Raw genomic sequence first — 26,181 nt, forward strand, 5'->3', positions numbered from 1 at the left:
TATTTTACAAGAAACAAATGAGAGAACGGGTGGGTGGGCGGGGCTAAGTTTAACTTTTTCCTCCAGAGTCTTTTATAGGCAAGCAATAGCCCCGCCCGTCTGCCTCCTCTTCATTCTAGTGACTACTTTAAATGTGCTAATTAGTGACAACATTATTGTTTTATTAGAGTCTTACCCAAATTGTTAAACCGTTGGTGAAAAAATAGATAAATTACTTTATTTACGGTTATCTTAAAAGGTTATTTTTTATTGCTGTAGATTTTAAAATCCATCGTGGCAAATTTGTAGAGTGGCTCCGCCCATTCGTCCCCTCTTTATTCTAGTGACTACTCTTAATATTGTTCAGTCTTATCTTAGCAAGTACTAGCTCCGTCCACCCCTGGTCACCGCCACCGATGAGGGTTCACCCATCATGGCTGCACTTACTTGAAAACTCTCGACGGCCCATAGGCGTCGTACCATGGGTTTATTTCGTAACAGTATTTAAATTCTATATACACCATTGTATTGAGATTTAAGAGGGAAGTTGTACATTGTAAATATGACGAATAACTAGATAAAGTCGACATGTAAGTTCGTTCAAACGGTAAAATACTATATACAATTATTTTTTAAATAATGTGTACGATAAAATAACCGTGATAATAAGGCTCACTGACAGAATTAGCTATAAACGTAGCCCTAGTACAATTAATATAATGCATTCAACAAGATTAATTCCTTCAGAACTGTAAATTAAATTAAAATAATCACTTAACCGAATCGAGTAAACCACCTCAAAACTAGCAAAAAACAGCATTTTTGTGTAATTTGTAACATTTTTTACTTATGTTTTACTGAAAGCTTTGTTCTATACAATTATTTGTATTTTTTTACAGGGTGTCGCATCCAAGTTTGGATATAGAGAATTAACATGGGGAATTTGTTTTTATTTTTTTCGAATCGTTGCATCGCGACCATTCACTGTAAAAGGCTTTAAAAATCGTACTTTGAAGTTAGCGCTAGGTCCGATTTTTCGCGGCACGACGATCGCGTCTTTGAATTAGCCAAGGAAAATCGAAATATCAAACTGAATTTAGAAATTATTCCTCGATTCTCACACAGAAATCAATGAACAACTCAAATTGTATTATTCTCCGACTACACTCAAGCCGTATCCAAAAAATCGAGATGAAGCCCTTCGAGCAGCTCGTCTTCCTTAATACCTCCATCGGCAGCATCGTGACACGTCCTGGGGGCCCGTCAAGCTAGGAATTTACTCGCACTACCTCACTCAGTAATCGCTGAACAACTCAAATTGAATTATTTTATCCAGTGTAATGAACATTGTAGCACAATAATGTAAACATAATAAATGCACAAATTGCACAAAATATTTTACGAGGTTATGTTGCTAGTGCCACTCAATTTTAGTGAGCTTTTATTACTAAAATCCCATTAAAATGCTATGTTCTACTGCGATTAGATGAAAAAGCGAGGCCCTGCTTGTCCGTCAATGGTTAATTTAATCAGTAAGCGCTTGCTTTGAGGACAATGTTGTAAGATCGAGCTACATACACGTTTCTTCATTTTTTGAGCTCGGAAAGAGATAATATTTTAAATAGCAGAGACAATATACGGGAATCAACTTATCGGGCCAAAGAATTTTTGGCAATTTTGGTTAAATTTCACACTTTGATTACGATTTTACATTTGTTAAGCAGAAATTCCATTCCTGCCACCTGGAAGCATGTTCGTTACAAGAAATTTTTGAGAGAGAAATATAGAAAATTGACTCTGATCTTGAACATTTTAAAATATTTTTCTCTATTACTGATGTGTTTTGGGCTTCAGAAACTTTAGTATTGTTCAATTTGTTTGTTTTGTTAACAAGAACAAAAATAAAAATAATGTTTCAGAACACAAAGTTACATTTATTTTCAACAGTTATTAGACATAGTTGCTAAGGATGTCAAACAGATGGGATACAAGAGCTTCAAAAAGCACCATGCCAAAGAATTGAAGCTTTAGGACTACTTCTCAAGTATCCAGTTTTGTAAAGAGACCCCTGAGAGAATCTGGGCTGATGGAGACTATGAGAAACATTTATTTCAGTGACGAACGTTCAGCGTGTGGTTAGGCCTTCTAGGGCATCATGTCATTCAATCTTTTTTCATCGTATCTGGATTAAATGCTACTACCATGATATGCTACCTCAGCCAATACTTCCTAGGATTCGAGGGATGCGGCATCTGCACAAGGTCTTTTACATGCAAGACCAAGGCTCCAGCCATACCTACATTTCCGTAATGTTGAACAGGAAAGTTCGGTACCGACTCATTGGCCTGCGCGTTCGCCCGATTTAAATCCCTGCCTTTTTTTTCTTGGGGATTTCTTCAGGACCCTCGGTATTCCAACAATACCAGCCTTCAAATTTCACCTCAAATGCTGATCAACATGCAAGTTTTGAAGATCGACTTACTTAGGTACTCTACAGCAGCTGAGGGTGGCCTTTTTGAGCAATTCATGTAAATAGTACAATACTTCGTCAAGTTTAGATAATATTTCGTTAGTTCATTCTTTACCTATTCTTGAGTTTTGTTATTTTTCGTTCTCTAAATGGTTCATCAAAAGATGCTTTTCAAAACCGCCAAGTGTAGTTTTTATGATAAATCTTACCATCACGTGATAAGAGCAAGCAGGTCCTCGGTTTTTCATCTAATTGCAGTAAAACATAGCACGTTAATGAGATTTTAGTAATAAAAACTCACTAAAATCGAGCGGCACTAGTAGGAACATAACCTCAAAATATTTTGTGCAAGAACACTGGATAGATAATTCAATTTAAGTTATTCGGTGATTTCTGAGGGAGAATCGAGGATTAATTTCTAAATTCTCTTAGAGATTTAAATTTTCCATGGTTAATCTAAGGACGCGATCATCGAACTGAGACGGAGCGTTTCGCGACAAATCAGACCGACCGCTAATTTCAAAATACGATTTTTAAAGACTTTTTACAGTGAATGGGCACATAGCAAATTTTTGAGAAAAATACTGGCCGATAGCCCTCGTTTATCTTCACAAATGTTTCATAATCGCTTTAAGGCGATCTGATCTTGGTATTTGTATCTGAAATGACCATAACCTAACAAAACGCATGCGCACAAAGTCCTTGAGTACAGAAAAGTATCAATTTAGTCGTTGAAGAACCCACCTAAAACATTGCTTTACAAACGTAATTAGTTATTTTTAAAAACCCGGACAGAAATCGAAAATCCGGCGGGGCACCCCCGGACAATCGAAAAACCAAAAAATATCCAGGAAAATTCGGATGTACGGTAATCCTAGTTGCAGCTTGCATATGAAATGGAAAAAACAAAATAAATATTTCTTCCAAAGTGACTTTAGGGGTCCATTTTTTATTCTTGTAAATATAGCATAATGAATTAAGGGCGTAAATTAATAATTGCGCTAAGTCAGTAGCCGGTAGAATACGATAAAACATTCGAAACAATGACCAATCTCGAGCCTGTTATTGTTCTTTTTTCAAATTGCGGTCCATCTGAGCCCCAAAAATCTATTGTTGTCAAAGGAACAATATTTCCACGTTACGTCCAATCCGGGTCGAAAATTCTTTAAACCCGGGAATTGTCAGCGGTTTTCCCTTTGTTTTATTTACATCCGCTGCGGAAGGAATCTCCATCACTGGCGTTTAGCGTATTGTTCCGGCAATTCCCTTACGTGACCGCCCGCTTCGATAAAATATAAACAAACTCCTCAAACTTTCTCGTGAAAATTGCATCAGTTTGCATTTGCTCTAAATAATAAATTACCTGTAGATTGGCGTGTGCTCGTCTTTGTACCATACGACAAGAACGACGCTGTCGTTGAGCGCCGGAGGAAGAAGGTCGCAAGGCAATTGTGCGTTTCCTTTGACGATCGCCTGGACGTGCGTCACTGTGCCACCTGCAACATAAATTAAATTCTCTTACGACACACACACAAAAACACAAAAAACTTAACGCGTGCGCCTTTTGCATTATTCAAGATATCGTCGGTCGGCGGCAGAAAAGCGCCCGTTGTTTTAGACACACTCGAATCTTTTGTTAGGCAAATATAGAAAATTGAAAGCACACAAAATTAATGGAAATGTTTCATGCGACCAAGAGAATGAATGCTTTGGTTTGGTGGGGACGCATCAAATATGCGAATGAGGTAAAGTGAGTTTTTTTTTTGAATGACGAATGGTGGTTAAGCAGATTCAACCCTGTTTTTAATGTTTTGAACAATGGAGTAAACATTTGGGTGACAGCAATTCGTGCTGCAGAGCTGATTTTGTGTGCGTGTTACGATCTATCACACACAGGTTACTTTCATTTTTTATTCGTACTAGCATACAGGGTGCATCATAAAGTATTTTTATTTTGTTCGGACTTCAGTAATCAACTAAAACAAATTTCAGCGGCTGAGGTCAGATTTTTGAATAAGGACTATGAAAACAATACAAATTTTAAGTGAAAATGTTCCTCCTTGGTATCCAATACCCAAGAAATAAATTTACCATTTTTGTTTTACCACTATGCATGGTTTTAGTACCGAAAAATGTTGTCTTTCAAAAACAGTAAATGTGCCCTGTGTTAAATTATAATGTAATACATTTTTATTGAATAAATTAGTAAAGGAAACAACGAGGAGTATAATGTACTCATTTGTACTACATCTGAAAAAAAGGTGGCAGCCTTAACCCAATGTCCATATGATCTAAATGATAACGTTTTTGGGGCTGTTTGTTACCCAATAAGCCAATATTCCCCAGATTTGATCTTTCATGGCCTTGGGTGGGTAATCAATCCCATTTTTATTTAAATATGCTACCATTTTCCTCTTTGCCCAACTTTTTCGAGAAATTTCTTCCTAAAATAAACTAAAGTTTTATTACAATATATGAATACCTATGAAGACTAAATTGACACCTCAAATCCACTATGACAACTTGCGTTATCTATCACAATAAGAGAAGGTTCCCGCAAACTTGATATTTCATTTTTGCGTAAATTACGTTAATCTTTTAATTTTATTGGAACTGAACGATAAATGTACAATTTTTTTCTGGAAATAGTTCGCAAAATATCCCGTCGTGCATATCCAATTCTGTCCTAATTCTCTCGTGCGTATTCGCGCACTGGAGAAAATTAAATTTGTCGACAATTTGACATGCACTCGGGATATTACTATTGAAAATTTAAACTTCAACGATTCAATCTGACATTTGTCGAATGAACCAAACATGACAAAATTTCCTTCATTTTTAAAAACATCCAGTAGTTGTGTTAGAATAAAAAAAAGGTGCGTATCATAGAAATAAATCCCGTGTTGTAACTAACGGGTGTACAATAAAAAATATATTTGGAGCAGACGGTGAAAATTCAATTGTTTGCGACTTTTTTAAAGTGTAGGAAGAGTCACGTAACCATAGACTAACTCTTCATCATCCAACTGATTTAAGAATACACTTAAAATTTCGTCACGGTAGTTGGAGCATTTATGTACTCTGAAATGAAAACATCATTATTTTGTTGTGAAAATACTAAAAACCCCTCTATCCTTAAAAAAAAATTGGACCAATTATTCTGCGTTGGCTAATTGCAGCCCAAACACCAACTTTCTGGGGATATTGGGACGAGTCAATGAAAAAGTGAGTTTACATAGCCACTAAGATGAAAATATGCTTCATCAGTGAAAAACGTTTCAAGATGGTCACCCAGATCTAGAGTATTCAGAAACTTCTTCTCTAGTTCTGAAAAGACCTGATTTTTATCACGCAAACAAAGAAAAAGATGAAATAACAATAAACTGCAAAAAGGCGATACGAACGTTAGGGTTAGGAAATCTGAACGTCAAATGTAATTTTTTTTGTATTTAAGATGGTAATGATGTACCCATCCATGCTCTGAAGTATATTTGGTAGCCTAATTATGCTCCGAAAATATTTGTCCTGTTACTAAAAATGGCAAATTGTAATTCCAACGCCTACTCCAAATATATATTTTTTTGTATACCCGTTATTGTACTAAAAATGGAGTAGCTTGTTTTTCTAAGATTCAAATTCTGATTTTTTTTCAAGAATTTTGACGTGGTTTTGGAGGGATAAATTTGCTCACTGTATTTTGTAGCTAACGCCCGTATTCTATAGCTAAGAATTCATTTCTAAATATGAATTCTGGACCTCCCGAAATCATTTTTACAATTGATATGATATTTCAAATTAATGGCAATTCAAATTAATTTTTTTCATTCTAGAGTTATTCCTACTTAGAGTTAGAGATTTCATTATTTTGTTTAACAGGTGCAAAGTACAGTCGTCTCCATTTCGATTTGACCACTCCCTAGTGTAAGTCATCAAAAGTTCACTGGTATAAACGGCTATCCGTACCTTTTTAAAGAGAAAATGGCTGACGATTAATGACAGTAGAGTTACTTTTTGTTGACATTTGTTTGATCGGTTTGTCAATGTTTCGACTTTTCAACTTCTCGATCTTTTGATATTTCGATTTCTCGATGTCTCATATTTTGAATTTTTGTCGGTTTTTCGATATTTTACTTTTCGGTTTTTCGATTTTTCAATGTTTCGATTCTTGAATTATCCGATTTTTCAATTTCCCAATTTTTTAAATTTTAGAGTTTCGATTTATCGATTTGTTGATTGTTCAGTTTTTCGATTTTTAAATTTTAGGTTTTCGAATTTTTTTTTTATTTTTTGATATTTGAATTTCTCCATTTTTCAATTTTACGATATTTTAATTTTTCAATGTTTTAAATTTTCGATTTCTTGATTTTTCAGTTTTTCAATATTTTTTAATTTTTCAAATTTTGACGTTTCTGAATTTTTTGATTTTCCCATGACTCGACTTCCCAAAGTTTCGTTCTTTCAATTCTTTAGTTTTTCAATTTTTCCGTTTTTTATTTCCCAATTTTTTGATATTTCGTCCAATTTTGTGATTTTTTCATTTTTTCAGTTGTTCTATGTTTCAATTTTTCGATTTAGGAATGTTTACTATTTCGACTTTTTACTTTTTGGATTTTCAATTCTACGTTTTTTAAACTTTTGTTTTGTACTTCGATTTCTCAATTTTTCAACTTTTCGATATTTTAACATTTGAATGTTAAAATTTTAGGTTTTCGATTTTTCGAGTTTTCAGTTCTTCTGTTTTTCATTTTTCAATTTTCGGAATTTTGAAATATTCGATTTTCCATTTTTTTAAATTTTTCGGCATTATCAAACTGTGGTTTTTTGACAATATGACTGACATGTCGTTAATTGTGTGATGGACAATTAAAGTTGGAGATGTTATAGTTTCTGGAAAGGTTTAATACTGAAAAAATGTTCGCGAGTCATTACTCATGTTCACGCTTGGAAGACGAAGAATATGCCTTCTGACTTGTCGTAGCATTTTTTAGTTTTTTGAACAAAGTTTGTGTTTTTGGCTTCATAACATTTTCAAATAGCCTCATTAAATTGCATAGTGTAATCATACTATGTTCACCATTTCCAATAGCCTCGACTATACATTCAATAAGATGTAAGTGCTCATTCACAATGGGCATAAAGCATAAGGATGTCATGAGCATTAATGCATAAAAATTTATGTTTAGTGCTCTATGCTTGTATTCGTTCACAATGCGCATAAGTGCTCATTCACAATGAACATAAAGCACAAGGATGTCTTAAGCAGTATGCTCATTGTGAACGAATTACAAGCATAGAGCACTAAACATAAATTTTTATGCATTAATGCTTAGGACATCCTTATGCTTTATGCTCATTGTGAATGAGTACTAATAGTGCTTTGGATGTTTAATTATTACATCTGAATCCAAATTGTACAAAATTAAATAACTGAAACCGTTCATAATAATGTTCAACAAAATTACAAATATTTTACAAAAAATTGGGGCAATGCTAATAATAATTTTGCTCACTTTGAAAGAATCAGGAAAACTTCTAAAGCTAAAACATTTATTAATGAAATTAGTGAATGGAGTTAACAATACGTTTACACTAGATTTTAAAATTTTGGCATTTATACCATAAACATCGGTTGAAGAACTAAATGCATTCTGTTTGGCTATCTTAATAGCCTTACGGTAATTAACTCTAGATCTGAGATTATCATTCTTATGATTTATATCATCAGTACAATTTGAAACTACTTAAAAGGCAATTACTGAATCCCTCATAACTTTGAGTTCTTCGTTAAACCAAATAACACTGCTAGCTGAGTTTGCACCTTTTTGTAGCGGAAAACATAACCCATTAAGTGATTTATATGTGTGAATAAGGTAATTCGTAAAAGTGTTAACATTGTAGGGTAAGCGAAGAAAAATGTTGCTTCTCCGGTGGGAATCGAACCGTTTGCCGGGCGGGTGCCCTTACCACTAGACTACGAAGGAGCTTATCTTTCTTCGCTTCCCACTACGTATTATTTTGTCGCCACAACATCATTACTAGTAAATACTTTAAAAGATCAATCAATCAGTTTGTGACGTTCTTTTAATTTACCTAAACCTGTATTATTAATATACCTGGTAGTGAAGAATTTACCATCCACATTGACAGTCTTAGACTAACTTCCAGACTTCCCAGTATATTGCTTGTAAAATTAAACAAATGTACCAAAGTAAATTTAGAAAGACGATTTTAATAAATTTTCGTAGATGTGTCTAACAAGTTTATAACAGACTCATTTACTGATAATATTGCGGCTGCCCTTCTTAAACAGCGGCAAGGGTAAATAATTAGCTACCTCTTGCCTCTCAGACGATTATGACAGCGACTTGTCTGCATTTAACATTTTGATATTTTATAAAAAAAACTAGATTATTACTCACGTTAGGTGGCAGGAATATTTTTTTTAATTGCCGATATTCTTCACCAGTAACTGTTGAACATGTAGCTTTTTATTTCCCGAATATAAGCTAAGGAGGTATTATAATAGCGTCCAACCGACGAATGGTTAAATTCATGATTTCTCGACGTTTCAAGAATTCTAATCTAATCTCAAAATTTTGCCTAATAAATCATCAGATACTGTCAACGCACAATAAAAAAAAAAAACACTTGGCAGTTGAATTTGAATTGTAAACGTGGATTTTAGCAATTTATTTTAGTAGCTATTTTGTCACTTGATATTCTGATATATCAAATCACACTGAGTTTAGCGTTATTAACATTGTTTTCGAGAAGGCAAAAGAAAGCGTATTACGTACAAGCTCACTCACTATTCAATCCTAACTTAATTGTTTGTCAGCAATTATGAATTATGATTAACCCCAACTGTTGGCGACGAAATAATTCTTGGAGTTTTAGAATTCAAATGTCAACTTCATGATAATTAGCAGGCTAACAACATAACAAAAGTTGATTTAGTGGAATTCCGTTACCAACAGACTTTTTCGTTTTTTTTTTCATTGTACATTGACATTTTCCCGAAAATATAGTATTGTCATTGTCAATATTGCACTGCACTCACATACGTATGTGTCTTTACTAAAAGGTTGACAAAATTGTGTAATGCAAAAACTAACTTGAAACATACTCTCGAATGCTTCTGTACCTGTATTTTAACATTCCAGACTATCTTTAATTCAACATACGAGTTATTATAAAAATAAAATTCACAAATTCAAATTTTATAATTTTCGAAGAAGCTGGATTTGTTGAACAATTTTACATTAGCAATATTGCTCCTTCACATTATGTCTTTTGAAAGCAGTGAATGAGCCGATTTTTCAACTCCTTACTCCACTAGTGTCTTAAAGGCATGACAATAAGGTGAAGAAAATCGATTCAGCTAATTAAAATTATGATTCACACGGGGCTAAGTATTCACGAACGCGTGGTATTCAAAATTCGGTAGTCCGTTCTTAAACCGTCCTGGATTTCGGTGAATTAATCAGACATTTTCATGTGGCGTGAACAGAAGCAGGGGAAGTCAGTTAATTGAAAAGATAACGAAATCAATGGAAGACTGTCCAAATTACATCAATTACGGGCAGAACGTCAGAACGAAAAGAATTAATAATATCAGAGCCGAAACAGGAGTAATCCATTCTTGACTTTTACGTGTCTGGAAAACAAATTACGTTCGAGTAATCAATTTGAAAGTTTCGCGTGACGCAATATGTCACCGTTAAAATTTATTTTCACATTAATATTTGATGTTTAGTCCTAAGAATGGTAAAAAAGCCACAAGAAATTCCTCTGGATGTGAATTTTTTATTCGAAACGATCGATTGCAAGGGGATGGCCGAGGTTCAAACAGGTTAACAGATTTCTCGACCCGTCATTTATGAGGGTTGATGGTAAGTGGAATTGAACTCTGCCACCCCGTCGTTAAAGCCTACTTACGCCGGTTTAAACTCTGCTGCGGTATTTATAAACTGCATTTCATAGGCTACTTCGGCTTAATAATTTGTAAGTTATCCGTCATTTCGTTCTTTTATCGACCTTTTTGCCTTGATTTAACGCTTCATTTATAGTTTCAACCCTCCCTTCAAATATTAATTACGTTTTCGCTTAAATGCTCCAGGAAAATTAAAATTTTATAAAATTGATTGTTCTTTAATTGATGCAATACTGATTTAAACACTGGACGTTACAATTTCTACAGTAGTCACATGTTTGCAATGTCAAACACGCAAAATAATTATTACTACGACATTTTCAACTAATAAAAATATATACTAGCAAATATGTATTTCCGGAAAATTAAAAATTTCGACGTAAATAGAGAATGTTTTTTTCGCAGCTCACAGTCAGGAAAATATAAAAAGGCAGGTTTTCCTTTTCTGTCTGTCTGCAAAGCAAAAATATGCATACACTTGCTAATGCAATGATTTCTCTAAGGTCCTACGGATATAAATTAAATCCGTCTCTCTTTGCTTCTCTGTTGTGAGTGCGTTGGAAACTTTTACATTTATAATAGCACAATCAATTAATCACCGAAACTACCGGAATATATTATGTACTTTGAAAGTTAAAGTATGATCTACGATTATAAGGATGACTGTAAAATTCTAACAACACACTGCATCTGTTCATCCAGTTCGAATAAATAATTATATCATCACACATTTTGTTTTTGTTGTTTTTTTTACCTTCGGGGCGATATCGCCATTTATAAACTACATTTTATAGGCTACTTTGACTTAATAACAATTTCTATGTCATCCGTCATTCGGTTCTTTTATCGACCCTTTCGCCCTGATTTAACGCCTCATTTATAGTTTCACGTCTTTCCTCAAATATTAATTAGGTTTTATAACGGAGCGGGACGGCTAGAGCCATTTTAAATGTTCTCACGCTTTCATTATGCGTATTTTTTCAGGCTTCTCCCTTTTCACAATAAATTGCGCCAAGGTAGATAAGCTAAGGCAAGACATCTGCTTCTTCATAATGAAATGCTTTGTTTTCATCGTGTTTGCTGTTTGTAAAACTGAATTTAACAAAAGTTTCTTTGTATTCCGACGCCATTGTGCACGTAATTGCTATATCGTAGGTGGAAGGAAGTGTATAATTGTTTAGCCCTTCGCAAGATATTTCAATGACTCTTTAGCGAACTCCAGTTTCTAATCAACGCTAAATTGATTTCAACATCACACAATACAGGAATTTATCCGTATAATCTATTTTTGATGTGGAACCAAAATCTTAAACATGACCTGTTTTTTTCTTAAATTAATGGATAAGCGACAAGTAAGAAAGGAATTAATGGTGAAACCTTAAGTTTGTATTTATGTTTCATTAATACTCCTAAACGTGGACATCAAATAAGTTTTGATGGAAAAATCCACGGTTTTTCCATAAAAGGTGAACGACCATACTTCATGTTAGTGATATACTTAAAGCTGTGGATTATTACGTGGTGTTTACAGACAATACAATTTCGCTTGGAAACGTGATTTTTGCTTAGGATCTCTCAAACAAGTTTGCATGTACTTAAGTGGTAAAGGTTTGGTTGATGAGATCGTATCCAAGTATTATGCTGTAGTATGTATGAAATATAGAGAAGTTAGAGTCCGCCGTTTACTCATTTCGACCCCTCTAACATCCCTCTAGAGCGCACAATCTTTGAGTAACTGTTTTCAAGCGTTAGGATTCAAGACGATTTTGCTTTTGTCCTTGCAGAAGCAATTATTAAAATTAGACGATAACTAAGTTTTGAGTTTTCGCAAATAAACGTATGTTCAGTAAACACTGCCACCGATTTTCCTTCATCACTTTTGTTAACGTTAGACAATGCCAATTAACCTCTGTTTTTAAGCTTCGACGACGGCTCTTTTAACCATAAAACAAGGGGAAACTTCACGCAATTGCTACACGTCCCTGTTCAATCCAATGTTACTGAAATTCCTCAATGAAATAAGTGTATACTTACTGTCAATCAATTGGGTTGGTAAAAGACAACTAGTAAATAAGGAGTTGCTACCAAACTTTTTTTGATTTACTAATTTTTACTTACTACTAAGTATTGTAATCAAGTCCATCGGGCGACTAGACGTTTCGTGATCCCCAAATTATAAAAAACTAAGTCTCCCGTTTCCGTCTGTCTGCCGTCTGTATCAATTTTTGTTAAAGATAAAATCTTCTAAACTACTGGACCGATTGTTGCCAAAGTTCATATATTTTTTAAAATATCGTGTTGATGGTAAAATGTAAGTTCAGTTAAGATTGAATCATCTCCAAGATTATTACATCCGTCTATATTAATTAAATAATCATCACTTGAATAGTAAGTCTCGATAAGATCCAAAGTTCTAGTGAAGGTATCAAAACATCATTTTTCATAATTAAGAATTAATTTGTGTGTAGCACACCACCTTACAAATATAATTGACAAATACGATTTGATATCATTAGCATACGCTAGTACAGGACAGGATAGTGACAAGAGAAGATCATTAGTGAAAATTAAAAGTGTGATTGTTCTCAGGTTTTTAGAGGTTTCTTCCACAAAATATTTTCCGAAAATTACATATATAATGTTTCAAAATCCCTTGGAATTTCTCGGAAATCTGATGATTGTCTGTCCAATTTTCCAAGGTACGATAATGATAATATTGATAATGATAAGAGCCTTTGTAGAGCGGACTTCATCTTTTTTTATAACGACATACTCCTACTATCTACTGATTGGTCATTATTATCAACTTCTTCCTCTGTAGATCTTACGGTTGAATGTTTTTACAATATTTTGTTTAATTTGTTTTGTAAACATCTGTTGTATCTGTTTTTCGATCAAAAAAGCGGCGTTATCCGCCTTCGTTCAAAAGTGCAATATTAAATAATATCAAACTTAATTTTCAATACCTTAAGAAATACAGAAATTCAGGTATATACTTCTATCTAGTGAAATTTATAGAAACTAGGAGACTTTCAAAAAAAGCTGTTTACGAATCGTATATTAACAACATTGAAATCAACCTACATCATGATCCTAATAGCAATTCGGGGATTACATCAATGCTGAAAAAGGTAAAACTAGAATTCCAGAAGTTTCTTTTGGTCATAACAGGTTCAGAAATCTTATTGAAATTGTAAAATAATGCCTTTGGTGATTTTTTTAAATCAACTTATATTGAATCTAATCCTCCTGATGAACATGATTTCGCTGACAATGAAAATTCTACCTCATTTGTCGTAAATATATTTAAGTTCACGGAAGATGATCAAAAGACTGAAACCAGGTATCACATAAGGCTCTGATCAGATTCCAAGCTTCATTATTAAGGATTGTAAAGTCCACATTGTTGAGACACTACTAGTAATATTTATTAAATCTCTCAACAGGGGTTTTCTCTACAGCGGAAAGAATCTAAGATCTGTCCTGTTTTGAAGTCCTGTGATGAACCTAAAGTTGAACATTAGAGACCGATTTTCCTCCTTTTGATTAGTTTGATTTGTTTGTTTATAATAGCGCTGAAGAAGTCTGAACGATTGGCCGAAACATGTACGCTATAATATAAATATAATTTTAATAAAAAGTAAAGAGCAAGCGGATAACCTCTAAATTAATTGAGAATAACCTCCACGCCAAAAACGAAAAACACATTATATAGTATTTTAGCGTTTTAGTTTTCATTTATAATTGTACATTTTCCACATAAATAACTTGTATCTGTAACTGGTGTATTTTACATTATTGAGCCAAAAAAAAAAAAATAAAGAACCTAAATGGGAACCCCTCTGGTACACCCGAAGTAATATCTATATGTAACTAAAAATTCTTTTGATGCAAATCCGTTATAATATACCTAAATATCTATTTTGCAAACATAAGACTTTTTTAACTTCAAGAGTTTATGAAGTAAACTAAAGTTTCTAAGCTTTTCTAATAGAATGCTGTTCTGAATCTTGTCGAAATATTTAGATAGATAGCTTCATAGCACAGCAGTGCGCATGTTTACAATGTATTTTTCTGATTGGCCCACTTAGTACTTTATGGCTAGAAAGCTTGGAGTTTGTAAAAATTTATCAAGTGTAAGTAGGCACATAATTTATTAAGTATAATTCGATTCGGAACGCTTATACGTAGTGACAGCTGTCGAGCTTGTAATTATAATTAATTAGTGTAGGTATAAGTGACTGGAAACGAGGCGTTAGGCTAAATGTTCATTTGTTCGAAAATGTATCCGTTCTGAGAGCTAGATTGAATAGAACTAATAAAATAGTTTAGCGAGTATAAATCTACAGTCACGTACAAAAGTAAGTCATCACCAGAAGTAAACTTATTTGGAAGCGTAGCCATCATTTTCAGTAGATGATTTTCACAAATAACGGGAAAATCAAACGGAACAATGTTTTCATTAATGCTAATAACTGTTCTTTCATTTCAATAGTTGCAAGACTACAATAGATATCATTGTTTCTTAGAAATAATCTTTGGACAACATATTAATAATAACTGACAATTATTGACAATTTTACCTAAAACTGAAATACACAATTTAAAAAGTACCCACACAATTTTGTATTCCTGCATCATTAACGATCAGTTAGCTGCACCGAAACACAGAGTATAGTTTCAACGGGTTTTATTTCAAAGGATTAAACCCCACAACGGAAACGAATGTTTTATAAATTCATTCTGTTCGTCGTTATTTCACATTTTATCCGCTTTATCACAAGAAAGACGTGCTATAGTTTGTTTTCTTAATAACACCACTGCATATTTTAGTGTATTTTTTCTCATAGTTTTGCTCGCTATTTACCACGAAACTGCATTTTCCTGTTCAGGTAAATTCATTTGTTAACTCCGGCAGCGCTCCGGAAAATTGTTCTGTTTAAACAGAATCCTGTGAACTTACTCCTATACGTGAAATTTACATACCCGGGTTGCTTTTACGAGACACGATTTTCCGATTTGGCCTGATTAAAGGATAACAACAAACACGAAAAGCCGATATATTAATGAATTAATATCTGGCGGCGCTTTTTGCGTTGTATCAGCAAGACTTCTTTCATTCTAGTTGATATGTCATAATGTGTCACGCCTTTTAACGTAATTTAACATTTTATAATATATTGTATGTGAGGGTTTGCCAGAACTTGTGACAAATCGTTTTCAAGGCAGCTCAAGATTAATGACTGGTGGCCTGTTCCAAATACAATCCTTCAAAGTTATTATTTTTATAACAAAGTACCACGAAAATGTGTTTTATGGCACATATTTCAAATGAACAGCCAATGGTAAAACTGGAACACTAGGTAATGAGAATACAATGTTACATTAGTTTTGAACTAGGTGATAGCAGGTAAATTTTTGTTAGAGTTATGCTATAAAAATTAAAAAAAAAATGTCTCCTGTTATTAGACAGAAAAAAAATATAGATAATACCTTCTTATATTAAGTACTATAAAAAGTGTTATACAATTTTGATGTTCTAAGAAAATCTAGATGCCTAGGGTAAAAATTCGAGGTCGGATTCATAAACTACAAATGCAGGAGTTATTCCATAAAGTTTAACCAGCTTTTACCATGCAAAATTTTGAGGTAATGTCATCAAATTGTTGATAGGGGTGATTAGACAACAGACGACAGACAGACGGAAACAAGGGATCTATTTTTTCATACTTTAGGGGTGATGAAACGTCGAGAAAATATAAAAGTAGTAACTGTCAATTTTTTTTCGAGAAACACTTTGTCAAGATTTGCTAGAAAAAGTTTTATTGTCTTTCAGACAACACTCTTTACTATGATGGTTTTGGTAAGATATTTGTGGTCATTATAGGAGTTCATTTTTTCTAGTGTAGTCAATGTTGTCACAATCTATAGCTATAATTTAAGAATAAATTGTCGTAATGTCATATTTAGATGTCAGAAAAATTTTTGGTAAAGAAAACTATTTATTTAAAAAAATAAATTACACCATTCCTTTCTACAAGAATTTATCAAAAGCAGTTTCGTTATAAAATAATTAATTATTCTTAGGCTAAATTAGTACTAGGAATTTATAAACCGTGTGTTATTTCCAAATCAATCTAATTTCAGCGCAAATAACTGTTCACACGTAGCGGCCGAAAATAAATAATGTTCTATATGGCATTTTTGACGTCTTAGATATTTTCTTGATAAAGTCTGTCAGCTTAATATCCGATAGATATCTTATAACTTCGGAACAGGGGAACGGTCAACTAGGTTGTTTGACTTCGATAGACCTCATGGTGGGTTCATCTTAACAACTACTGGATTTTATTGCCAAATTTGACATATTCGTTATACTTTCAAGACGTGGACAGTGAGCATTCAGGGAATTTGAAGTTGAGTGCCTTGACTTTAATAAAACCGTGTTAATTTGTAATCAAGTCTATCGGGCAACTGGCTACTTTTAATTTTCCTGTATGTGTCATGTGTCTGACTGTCCGTCCGTTCGCCCGTCCGTCCGTCTCTCTATCTGTCTGTCTGTCTGTCTGTCTGTCTGTCGTCTGTCTGGAGTTTTTTATGTACAGTAGTAATAAAAGTATCAGAATTTTCAGAACTAATGATTTCTTTCATTTAAAAACTGTAATAATAATCTGCCATGCATTCCTTGCCCTTGCAAAATATCTTGCAATATTTAAATTTCATCCCTTTAAACATGAAATATATACAGAAATAATATCGCTTTATTTTTTATTCAAAGGCAAAAAAATCATTTTACATTTTGTGAGTCATGATTAAAATTTTATTTTTTTATTACATTACAATCATAATAATAAAACCAGTGTGTTTACCTAATAACAGAACTGTCATGTACAGGTTTTATTTTCTATTTTACATCGGTGTTTTCTCAACAAAGAGAACTAGGGTGATATTTTAAAATTTAATAGATGCGTCTTTCAATACTTCAACAGATCTAACCAAACTCACATTTTTTGTGTCACAAAACATCACAAGCTTTCGAAATAATTATCGGCTTTACGAACGTTCCCACTAGAGCTTCTCGGCAGCAAATAGTCTTTATTCTGAACTCAAAATACAACAGCCCTTGAAGTTTCATGCTTCCTATGCTCACTTCTAAAATCAATGTAAGCTCTCATCTGCGATTGAAAATTTAATACAATTAGACGTCGGCTACTTAGAGTGAGTTGTTAGTCTGATATTAAATAAAAGATCAACAGGACCCATTTCATTATAAATTAAACTTTTACTTCACGTCTGTTATAAAAAATTAAAGTCTTTTTCCGACCATTAAACATAAATTTACATAAAGCGACATTATAATAATGTGGCACATTGAAATTTAAATAAATGGAGATATAATATATACGAGACTTACATAAAATGTCGCAGCGCCCACATAAAAGTATATTTTCAGTCATGACGTTAAGTAGCTTCATTTTATATTTAATATGGTGATAAAGTAAGTGATGCTTTTATTAAATTCCGATAATAATAAAGTTTTATGTCATTGTGCGATATCGTATGCATGTCTCACACGCACCTTATGGCTCCATCAGATTAAAGTGTTGCCTCCAACGTCGAAGGAAACCTTACAAAACCTCCAGGATAAAAGCAATAAAGTAAGTGAGGTGGCGTAATTTCTTTCATTAAACGAATTTATTTTACAACCTGGATTCAGGGTGTGTCGTCGCGCATAACGTAAATTCATATTTTATATAATTGTGTGCGAGCTGCGTGGTATTTTCTACCTTTTGTTGACAGTGAGAGAAACTTTAAACACTAATTTCAACTTGAACCTACTTTATTATGGAATCGTCATTAAGTTCCCCGGCATAAGAATAAAGGCTTCCTTGGAAAGTTTCATTAGCAACATCCACCATTAACTAGCACGCCACCTACCTACAGGAAATAAATAGGGTGCACTACTTCTAACAATAAAATTGCCTGTGAAATGTTGCTTCTGTGTTTTTTATTTTTTAATAAAGTTCTTATTTCGAATAATTTACATTTACAAGGGAAGTAATATTAGTAATGTTTTCTACTCTGTGTCTTACCCTTATGTCCCTTTCCTGCTGTTCTTACCGAAATGAGAAAAGCACTAATATAACAAATTTAAACGTAGTATGTTCTTTGTGGTGCGGATTACCCACACTAAAAGCGATAATTCTCAAAAAAGAATTACCGTAGCAAATGTATCAGAATATCAGTCCGCATATTGTAAAATTAGACCACATAGTGTTAACATCTGAAGAAACGTTACATAAGCCAAAAGTTACATTCCACACGAAAGTCCGCTTTTTTGATTTGGAACAACACTTATTCTAGTTACGCGTCAAAAAAAATCATTAATATTCCTCTTCTCATGGTCGAAACATACCACTGTGCTAAATGTTTACAACTAAAATCGTCTTCAAAAACTTGTAGTTATGTATTTGAAAGTGTCAGCTTAAAGTCTGTTTCATTTATTATAACTATTTAATTGAGTTAGGACTATCAGGCGTGGAACAAATATAGTACTTAAATAAAGATTTTTATCTTCCCTAATTAGAACTTCCGTAATTTATGAAGGCAATTAATTATGGGGAATGAGCAAAACCTCTTCCGGATTGTCGCTGCTAAAAATATTGCGATGAAAGCTACTCAACGAGAAATTGTGTTTACTCTGAACTCATAACACAACAGCTTTTCAGTTTCATCGTTCCTGTGCGCCTCCTAAAATCCATGTAAATTTCCACTTACAATTTTCGAAAGTTAATAATGTTAAATATGTTTCTTTCTCGTTACCCTGATATTAAATGAAAGAATAGTACGAATCCTTCCTGTATATTTTAAATGCATTAACTATGTGTCTACTGAAAATTGGATTATAAGAGAATGGAGATCTTTATTAATAGCTGGCACTTAACCACATTATCTCTGCCTTTCTTGATTTTTACTTAATAAGTGCAGTGCTTTTACAGGTCTTTTATTTTCTCTACGTTTCATATTTCAAAGTTAAACTGCAAAATGTTGTTCTACAATTTTGTTTTTTTTATTTAGATCTTTTCCATATATATGTTATTCTTAAACGTATATATATGAAATTTGACAACAGTCGATCCAGTAGTTTTGGAGATTACCTGTCTAACAAAAATTGACACAGACCACAAACAGACAAAAAGACGACGGACAGACGGAAACGTGACGCCTAATTTTTCGTACTCTAGGGGTCATAAAACGTGCATGAAGTCATTTTGTCGACGATGGTAATACCAAGAAATATCTTGTTTTTGCTACAACTTGAATTTGTTGTATTATTTGTGTTTAGAGTGAAAAGCATATTAACTGATTTGTTCATGCTTAATTTTTTGCTGTCACATCTGTTGAGCATGGTGGTGTCGTCGTCGTACAAAATCACTTTAGAATTTGTTAAAATATAAACTGAAGCAGGCCCAATAGAGATCCCTGCAGGATACCAGTTGTAATAGGAACATACTTAAAGGACGCTTCACCCATAGTGAGATTTTGAATCAACTGCTAAGATACTACAATAATAATAAACGGACGCTGTTAATAATAAAGTTACCGAAATGGTACCGAATGGGACACACACAGGCGTTGGTCAAATGTTAGAAGAGTGTTGTGGTATAAATCCGCAGTCTCGTCAACAAGATCAATAATTGCTTTTTATGCGTTTAGTCGGGATCTGAAGCCAAACTAATTGGAACAAATTAAATTAATTTGCTGAAAATAACCACTCAGCTGTACCATAAGAAATTTTAGAAAAAATGAAAGGAGCGATAGCTACTAATAATGATAGATTTACCAGTTTTAAGAATTGGGATAACATTCGCAATCTTCAGGAAGTTATAAATAGTCTTGACTGCTCTGAGAATTTAATGAATTGGACGATAGCTGTATTTAGGAACTAGCGGATTTTAAATATTCATAAAGAGAGCGTAGTGAAGCTGATGGAACTTATGTCTAAGGATACGATTATCAGCTGCTTTAATATGTTGATGCTGGGACATTTTTTGGTATAAAGCTAAACCTGTTCGTGACATCCCTATTATGTTGATGCAACTTTAAACCTGTCTAGGAACTCAAAATCAAAATAAGTATTGTTCATAATTTATAAAATACATAGAACGTGCTATATTTACGGGAAATATAAAATGTTTGTAACTTTTATCCCAGGGATGTCGATTTCTTGGATTTAATCTACTAAAGATTTTTAAATTAGTACGTGTCAATTTCTTCTTTGCGACATACATTGTAGCAATTTTTTCCCTAATAGATATATTCGCGGAAATCCACATTGCCAATAAAGTCATGTCGCAATTATTATCGTTAAAGACTTTAATACTTTGGCAAGCGTAGTGGAGTGATGAATTGTGGTTATGCTTAATTACAAGCTTAAATGATTAATTTTGAGAACTTGACATCATATTGGTTTGAAAATATAGATCTACATTATTATAGACATTAACTCATGACTGACTTGCTTAAAATATTCAATTTGTCTTGAAAGTGTGTCTATTATCGGCCCTAAGGAAGCAACCTGCATAGTTCGATGATATTTTTGAATTTGGAATAGTTATTTAACATAAGTTGTATAATTTTGTTCTATTATTTTGAATTTTCTTCGTATGTGTTATAATTATTTAGAGATTTTTTCAAATGCAGTTCACTTAATGATTTTTGCTAACTGCAATAAAAAAAATAACACAACAATAAAATTACAAAAAAATTGAAAAACCCTTTTCAGCATCTTTACTTAGTTGCAAAAATGTTGGAAATGTTTCTTTTTCCGGTCCACTTCTACCTTTCAAAAAACAAACCCAGGAACAGATCTTATTATTTATTAACGTTCTGCTCAATTAAGTAACCTTTGCATTTTCTTAGTTTTTGAATGTGTTCTTGGAAAATCCTAGGAAAGAGGCTTGTTTCTTCACTTTTGTTACTTATAAGATATAACATTAGGCACTGAAATAAATAATTACACAATTATTGTTTTCCACATAAATACACTTCTTCACTTACGTAGAAATTAAAATTAATTTGAGAACTAAGTAGGTATATACAAACCAACACCGTTAGCACATTTTTGATTGGCTACTGACGTTAGATACAGGGTGATTTCAAAATACATGCAATTATGTATTTTAACCACGGCATCACGTGCCGTAGTAGTGTGGAAATACAGAAAAAATAAATTAAAAATTGAATGGGGCAAAACGGGTTTGGATATGTATCTTCTGAGGGTAAATTTTTTGAGAAAGCAAATTAAAAAAGAGGTTCGTAAGGAATATAATAACTTTATTAAATCAACACAAGTAAATGTTCAAACGAATCCTTCCAAATTCTGGTCTTATATAAACATGAAGAGAAATACTTCCAGTATTTCCGGAAATATGGTGTTGAATTTACTCTGCCGAAAAAATAGTGGAGGGCTTTGCATCTTATTTTAGTAGTGTATTTGTTGAGGATGAGTGTGCTAATTTAACAAGTTGTGATATGGTCTGTGATAATATACGTGTTTTGCATCAGTTTACCATAACAGAATGTGATATCTTAGCTGCTGTGAGGAAATTTAAAAATAATTTGACGATGGGTCCTGATGAAGTACTGTCAGTTGTAGTGAAAGACTGTGTAAATGTTTTTAGCATACCTTTGTGTCACATATTTAATTTGATTTTGAAGTATAAGACTTTCCCGAATATCTGCAAAGTAGCCAAAGTGATACCTGTGTTCAAGACTGTAGTTAAAAGTGATATCAAGAACTATCGTCCTATAGCAATTCTTTCAAACTTTGGCAAAATTTTTGAGTCCATTTTAGCTTGTAAGCTTTATAATCATATTTCGCGGTATTTACATCAAGATCAGCACGGTTTTATGCGAAGCAAATCTATTGTAACAAATCTATGTCAATTTGTACACTTTACTTTTAATGAATTTGAACATCTATATCAAGTTGATACAATCTATACAGATTTGGCTAAAGCCTTTGATGTTGTCAACCGTAACGTTCTTCTGTGCAAATTGCGTGCCTATGGTCCTTGTAATAGTCTTGTTGAAATGTTTTGCTCTCTGTTGTGCAATAGGTGTCAAATATGTAGAATATCAGGGTTGTCAGTCTAATAGGTACTTTACTCCAAGTGGTGTGACCCATGGGTCAAATCTGGGACCCATTTTGTTTATTTTGTTTTTTAATGATGTTTTTGCTCTCTTTGATTGCAGTGTTTCTGGTTATGCTAATGATATAAAAATTGCCAGCCGTATAAGTTCTAATCATGACTGTATCAGATTGCAACATAATATTAACAAGTTTTATCAATGGTGTCAAGTAAATAAGTTGAAAATTAATGAAAATAAATGCAAAGTAATTAGACTTACAAGGAAATCACAGAATATTCTGTTTGATTATAGTATCAATGGTTATCTCATTTCCAGAGTGAGGCAAATAAGAGATTTAGGTGTCAACATAGATGAATCTTTGTCATTTATTCCACATGTGAAAGTTATATATTCGCATGCTATTATGATGTTGGGTTTTCTTAGACGTAATACTACTGGCTTTAAAAATGTAGACTGTCTGCTATCCTTGTACAATTCTCTTATAAGATCTAGATTGGAGTTTGCGAGTGTTGTATGGTGTCCTCACTATTATGTACATATATACTCCATTGAGCGTGTACAAATAAAATTCTGTAAGTACATCTTTTATGTAAAGTATAGAACATACCCACCATCTATGTATAGTATCTGTGATTTATATTCTTGTGTTAGCATAGAATCCTTATATAAGAGGAGGAAAATTGCTTGTTGTGTTTTTATTTTTAGATTGATTCATAATTTAATACAGTGTAGTAGTTTATTAGAAAACATCTATCTTCATGTACCTAGACTAGGCAGTCGTAATGCTTCTGTATTTACGCTACCTATCTCCAGAACAAATGACCATTTTAATTCGCCTATATTGAATACGTGCAGAAATTGCAATAACATCTTCAATGAAGTTGATTTTTTTGGTAGTAATATGAAAATCTTTTATAATTCTTGCAAGCATGCAGTAATAGGTGGTAGTAATTAGATGTCTTGTAGATAGTTTAATTGGGGATTTTGTTATTTTTTTTTCTTTAATGTTTTATTTGTATTCTGGTTTAGATTTTTATGTTCAGGTATCGTATATTTATATTATTTAAGCAGCTAAGCAGCAAACTTTTCTTGTTCTAATTATTCTTGTAAGACCGATGATCTGTTGGATTTTAAATAAATTTATTATTATTATTATTAAAACCCTCATGAACCACCCTCGATACCAAGTCACTGATCCACCTTGTGAACAGTAGGTGGAAAACCTTTCGAATAAAGCGATGTAAACACTTTCAGTTTCAATAAGAAATAAAATCGACTTTTTGCTGCTTATCATTTGTTCATTCATGCATTCATTCATCGTTCAAGGTCACTGCGAAAGATTATTCGTTGTAAAAACAAATGGTGGTTCTGAGCAGTACCGATTTTTGATTCTGACGGATGTTTGGTCCTTGCCACAACGATTTTACATTGTTTATTAGAACAAAAATAAGAGCAACTTAGAACGTTGCTACATTTTTACAAGAAATGTTGAAAATGTGAAACGTCGCAACATGTTTGTTGACCGGGAGTTCCACGACCTGTTTGTTTTTGAAGCTCTTCAATAGTTTCGGAACACTGTTGTTTTCCGTTAACTGTTTCGTCCAACCGATCGTTGAAATCGTACTTCTTGATGAGACCAAATGTGAATGTTGTGGCTGTTGAAAACAGCATTGCGAGTGAATCCTCCTTCATCCGTAAACAGAACGCAATTTAAAAAGTTAGGGCCTTCACGACACTCCGGTAACAACCATTTGCAGTAAATTACACAACGTGGACAATCAGCGGGTTCCAAACCTTGGACTTTTTGAACATGGTATGAATGTTCCTTTGCTCTTTTAATGTACGATGAACAACAAACTGTGAAACTCCAACTTCAGCTGCAAGTCGGCGAGTGCTGATGTCGCGCTCTTCTTCGTGGCGTTCCAAAATTTGTTCTTCAGGTTGCAGTATTCTTTCTGTCCTATCACTGCCACGATCGTGAGTTTGAGGTTGAAGGTACCATGATCTTGGAGATGCTGTACCACTGATGTAAATGTTCGCGCACACCATAAAGCATTACCGTATCGACACACTCTGATTTGGAAAAATTCATCATAAACCAACTCCCGACCGTTCAATGCAAGCAACTTATACATGACTCGCCCTTGTCGTTGTTTTGCACTGTTCTTATCAATCACTTTTTTGGTTCTTAATCCGAGTCCATTCATTGAAAGAAGTAGGTCAAGAAACACTACCCGCGCCGTGTATAATAATTTATATTTAATGTGAAATAATTTTTTCTAGACATTGCTACCACTTAGGAACGTGAATTTTACACATCTTATTGTGAGTTATTCCCTATTTTTTTTTTATTGCACATATTTCGAAATCAGGCTGTATCTTATATAACTCAAATATTCTCGTAATGTGTGACTATAATGAAATTTGAAATTTAAGCGCCACTGACTCCTATCACGGCAGACTAGTGGTTCGCAGCCGATGTTACGTATCGCGAAGAAAATTATGAGAAAACTAACTGAACGTTAGTTCATGATTTTAAAATCCAGATCTACTAAATAACAATAATTTTCTTGATTTTCAAATATTTGTGTAAATTATCAAAAATAATTCATATTTGGAAGGCGAAAATGGAGTAAGGCAAGGTTACAGCGGCCTGCACTGCAGATGAGTAGTGAGGATAAAAAAAATTAGACTGCCCAGCTATAGTAATAAAATATGAACTCTATTAAGGCTCCTCTGCAGTGGATGTGCGTATTCTATGTTTCTATATAAATTTTCATGTGAGATTACGGCTTTATTTTTAAATATGAAAAAGCGAAATTAACACATTTAACGCAACTTGTAAAGCTCTAAGCAGGAGTTAAATTATTTTTTGGCCAACACACATCATTTTTCTTTTAATTGGAAAAAATGTAAAATCGATTTTTCGGGCTTTCAGTAAAAATCGTAATATTTCAGAATTCAGCTTTCGCACACTTGGTTATATGAGTAAAATCTACACAGGTGTTAAATTAATTTTATATTTTTGTCAATGAAGAACCGGTAATTAAGATTTTTTTAATTACAAAAGTAGGCAACCAACATTGCAAAAATTTTACTGACGGCAGTAGTGCACTATGATTTATGAGGGTGCAAGTAACCGGAGACAATGGACGAATTTTGGGTTCTCCCTAAACAGGAAAATTTTACCTGATCGAAGTGCCCTGACCGTACTAGTAAAATTGTAAATGAACAAAATTTGCATTAGTTTATCAGAGTCGTTCTGGCGAGAGTGTTTAGATTGTGTAGAGGAATGTGAAGTCAATGGAAAATATTTCTGTAAAGGTCGAAAGCCAGGAGAGAAGAATCTTTACAATATATTTTCCGAAAGTCCAGGATTTGAATTATTTACTACAGCAATAAATCGAGTGGCAAATAATGCAATAAGTTTGCTGTGTGATGTCGACAATAATTATGTCGAAAATTACAATAGTCAGGTAAATAAAATTATTGGAGGAAAGAGAATAAATTTTTCTCTTTCTGGTGGCAAGATGCTATGCCGCTGCTCTAAATTTTAATAAGGAGCCATTTGTATTTTCTTTGCAAAGAGAAAATAATATCAAGACTGAATATACCCGACAATTTTATGCTAATCGTTCTAAAA

At 33.3% G+C, this 26,181-nt stretch overlaps 1 protein-coding gene across 2 annotated transcripts in view; it reads right to left on the minus strand.

The window, feature by feature from the left end:
• The window catches only part of LOC135136108 (nephrin), a 669,732-nt gene that overhangs the window by 250,056 nt on the left and 393,495 nt on the right, over positions 1-26,181 (minus strand). For both annotated transcript variants that reach the window (XM_064065236.1, XM_064065237.1), the window contains exon 3: positions 3,813-3,945. In XM_064065236.1, coding sequence (XP_063921306.1) covers positions 3,813-3,945 — 133 coding nt within the window. The remainder of the gene's footprint in view (positions 1-3,812; positions 3,946-26,181) is intronic.

This window comes from Zophobas morio, unplaced genomic scaffold (assembly GCF_036711695.1).
Source record: "Zophobas morio isolate AGI-343-1 ecotype UQ-CSIRO unplaced genomic scaffold, CSIRO_AGI_Zmor_V1 ptg000026l, whole genome shotgun sequence".
In the NCBI taxonomy this organism is placed as follows: domain Eukaryota; kingdom Metazoa; phylum Arthropoda; class Insecta; order Coleoptera; family Tenebrionidae; genus Zophobas; species Zophobas morio.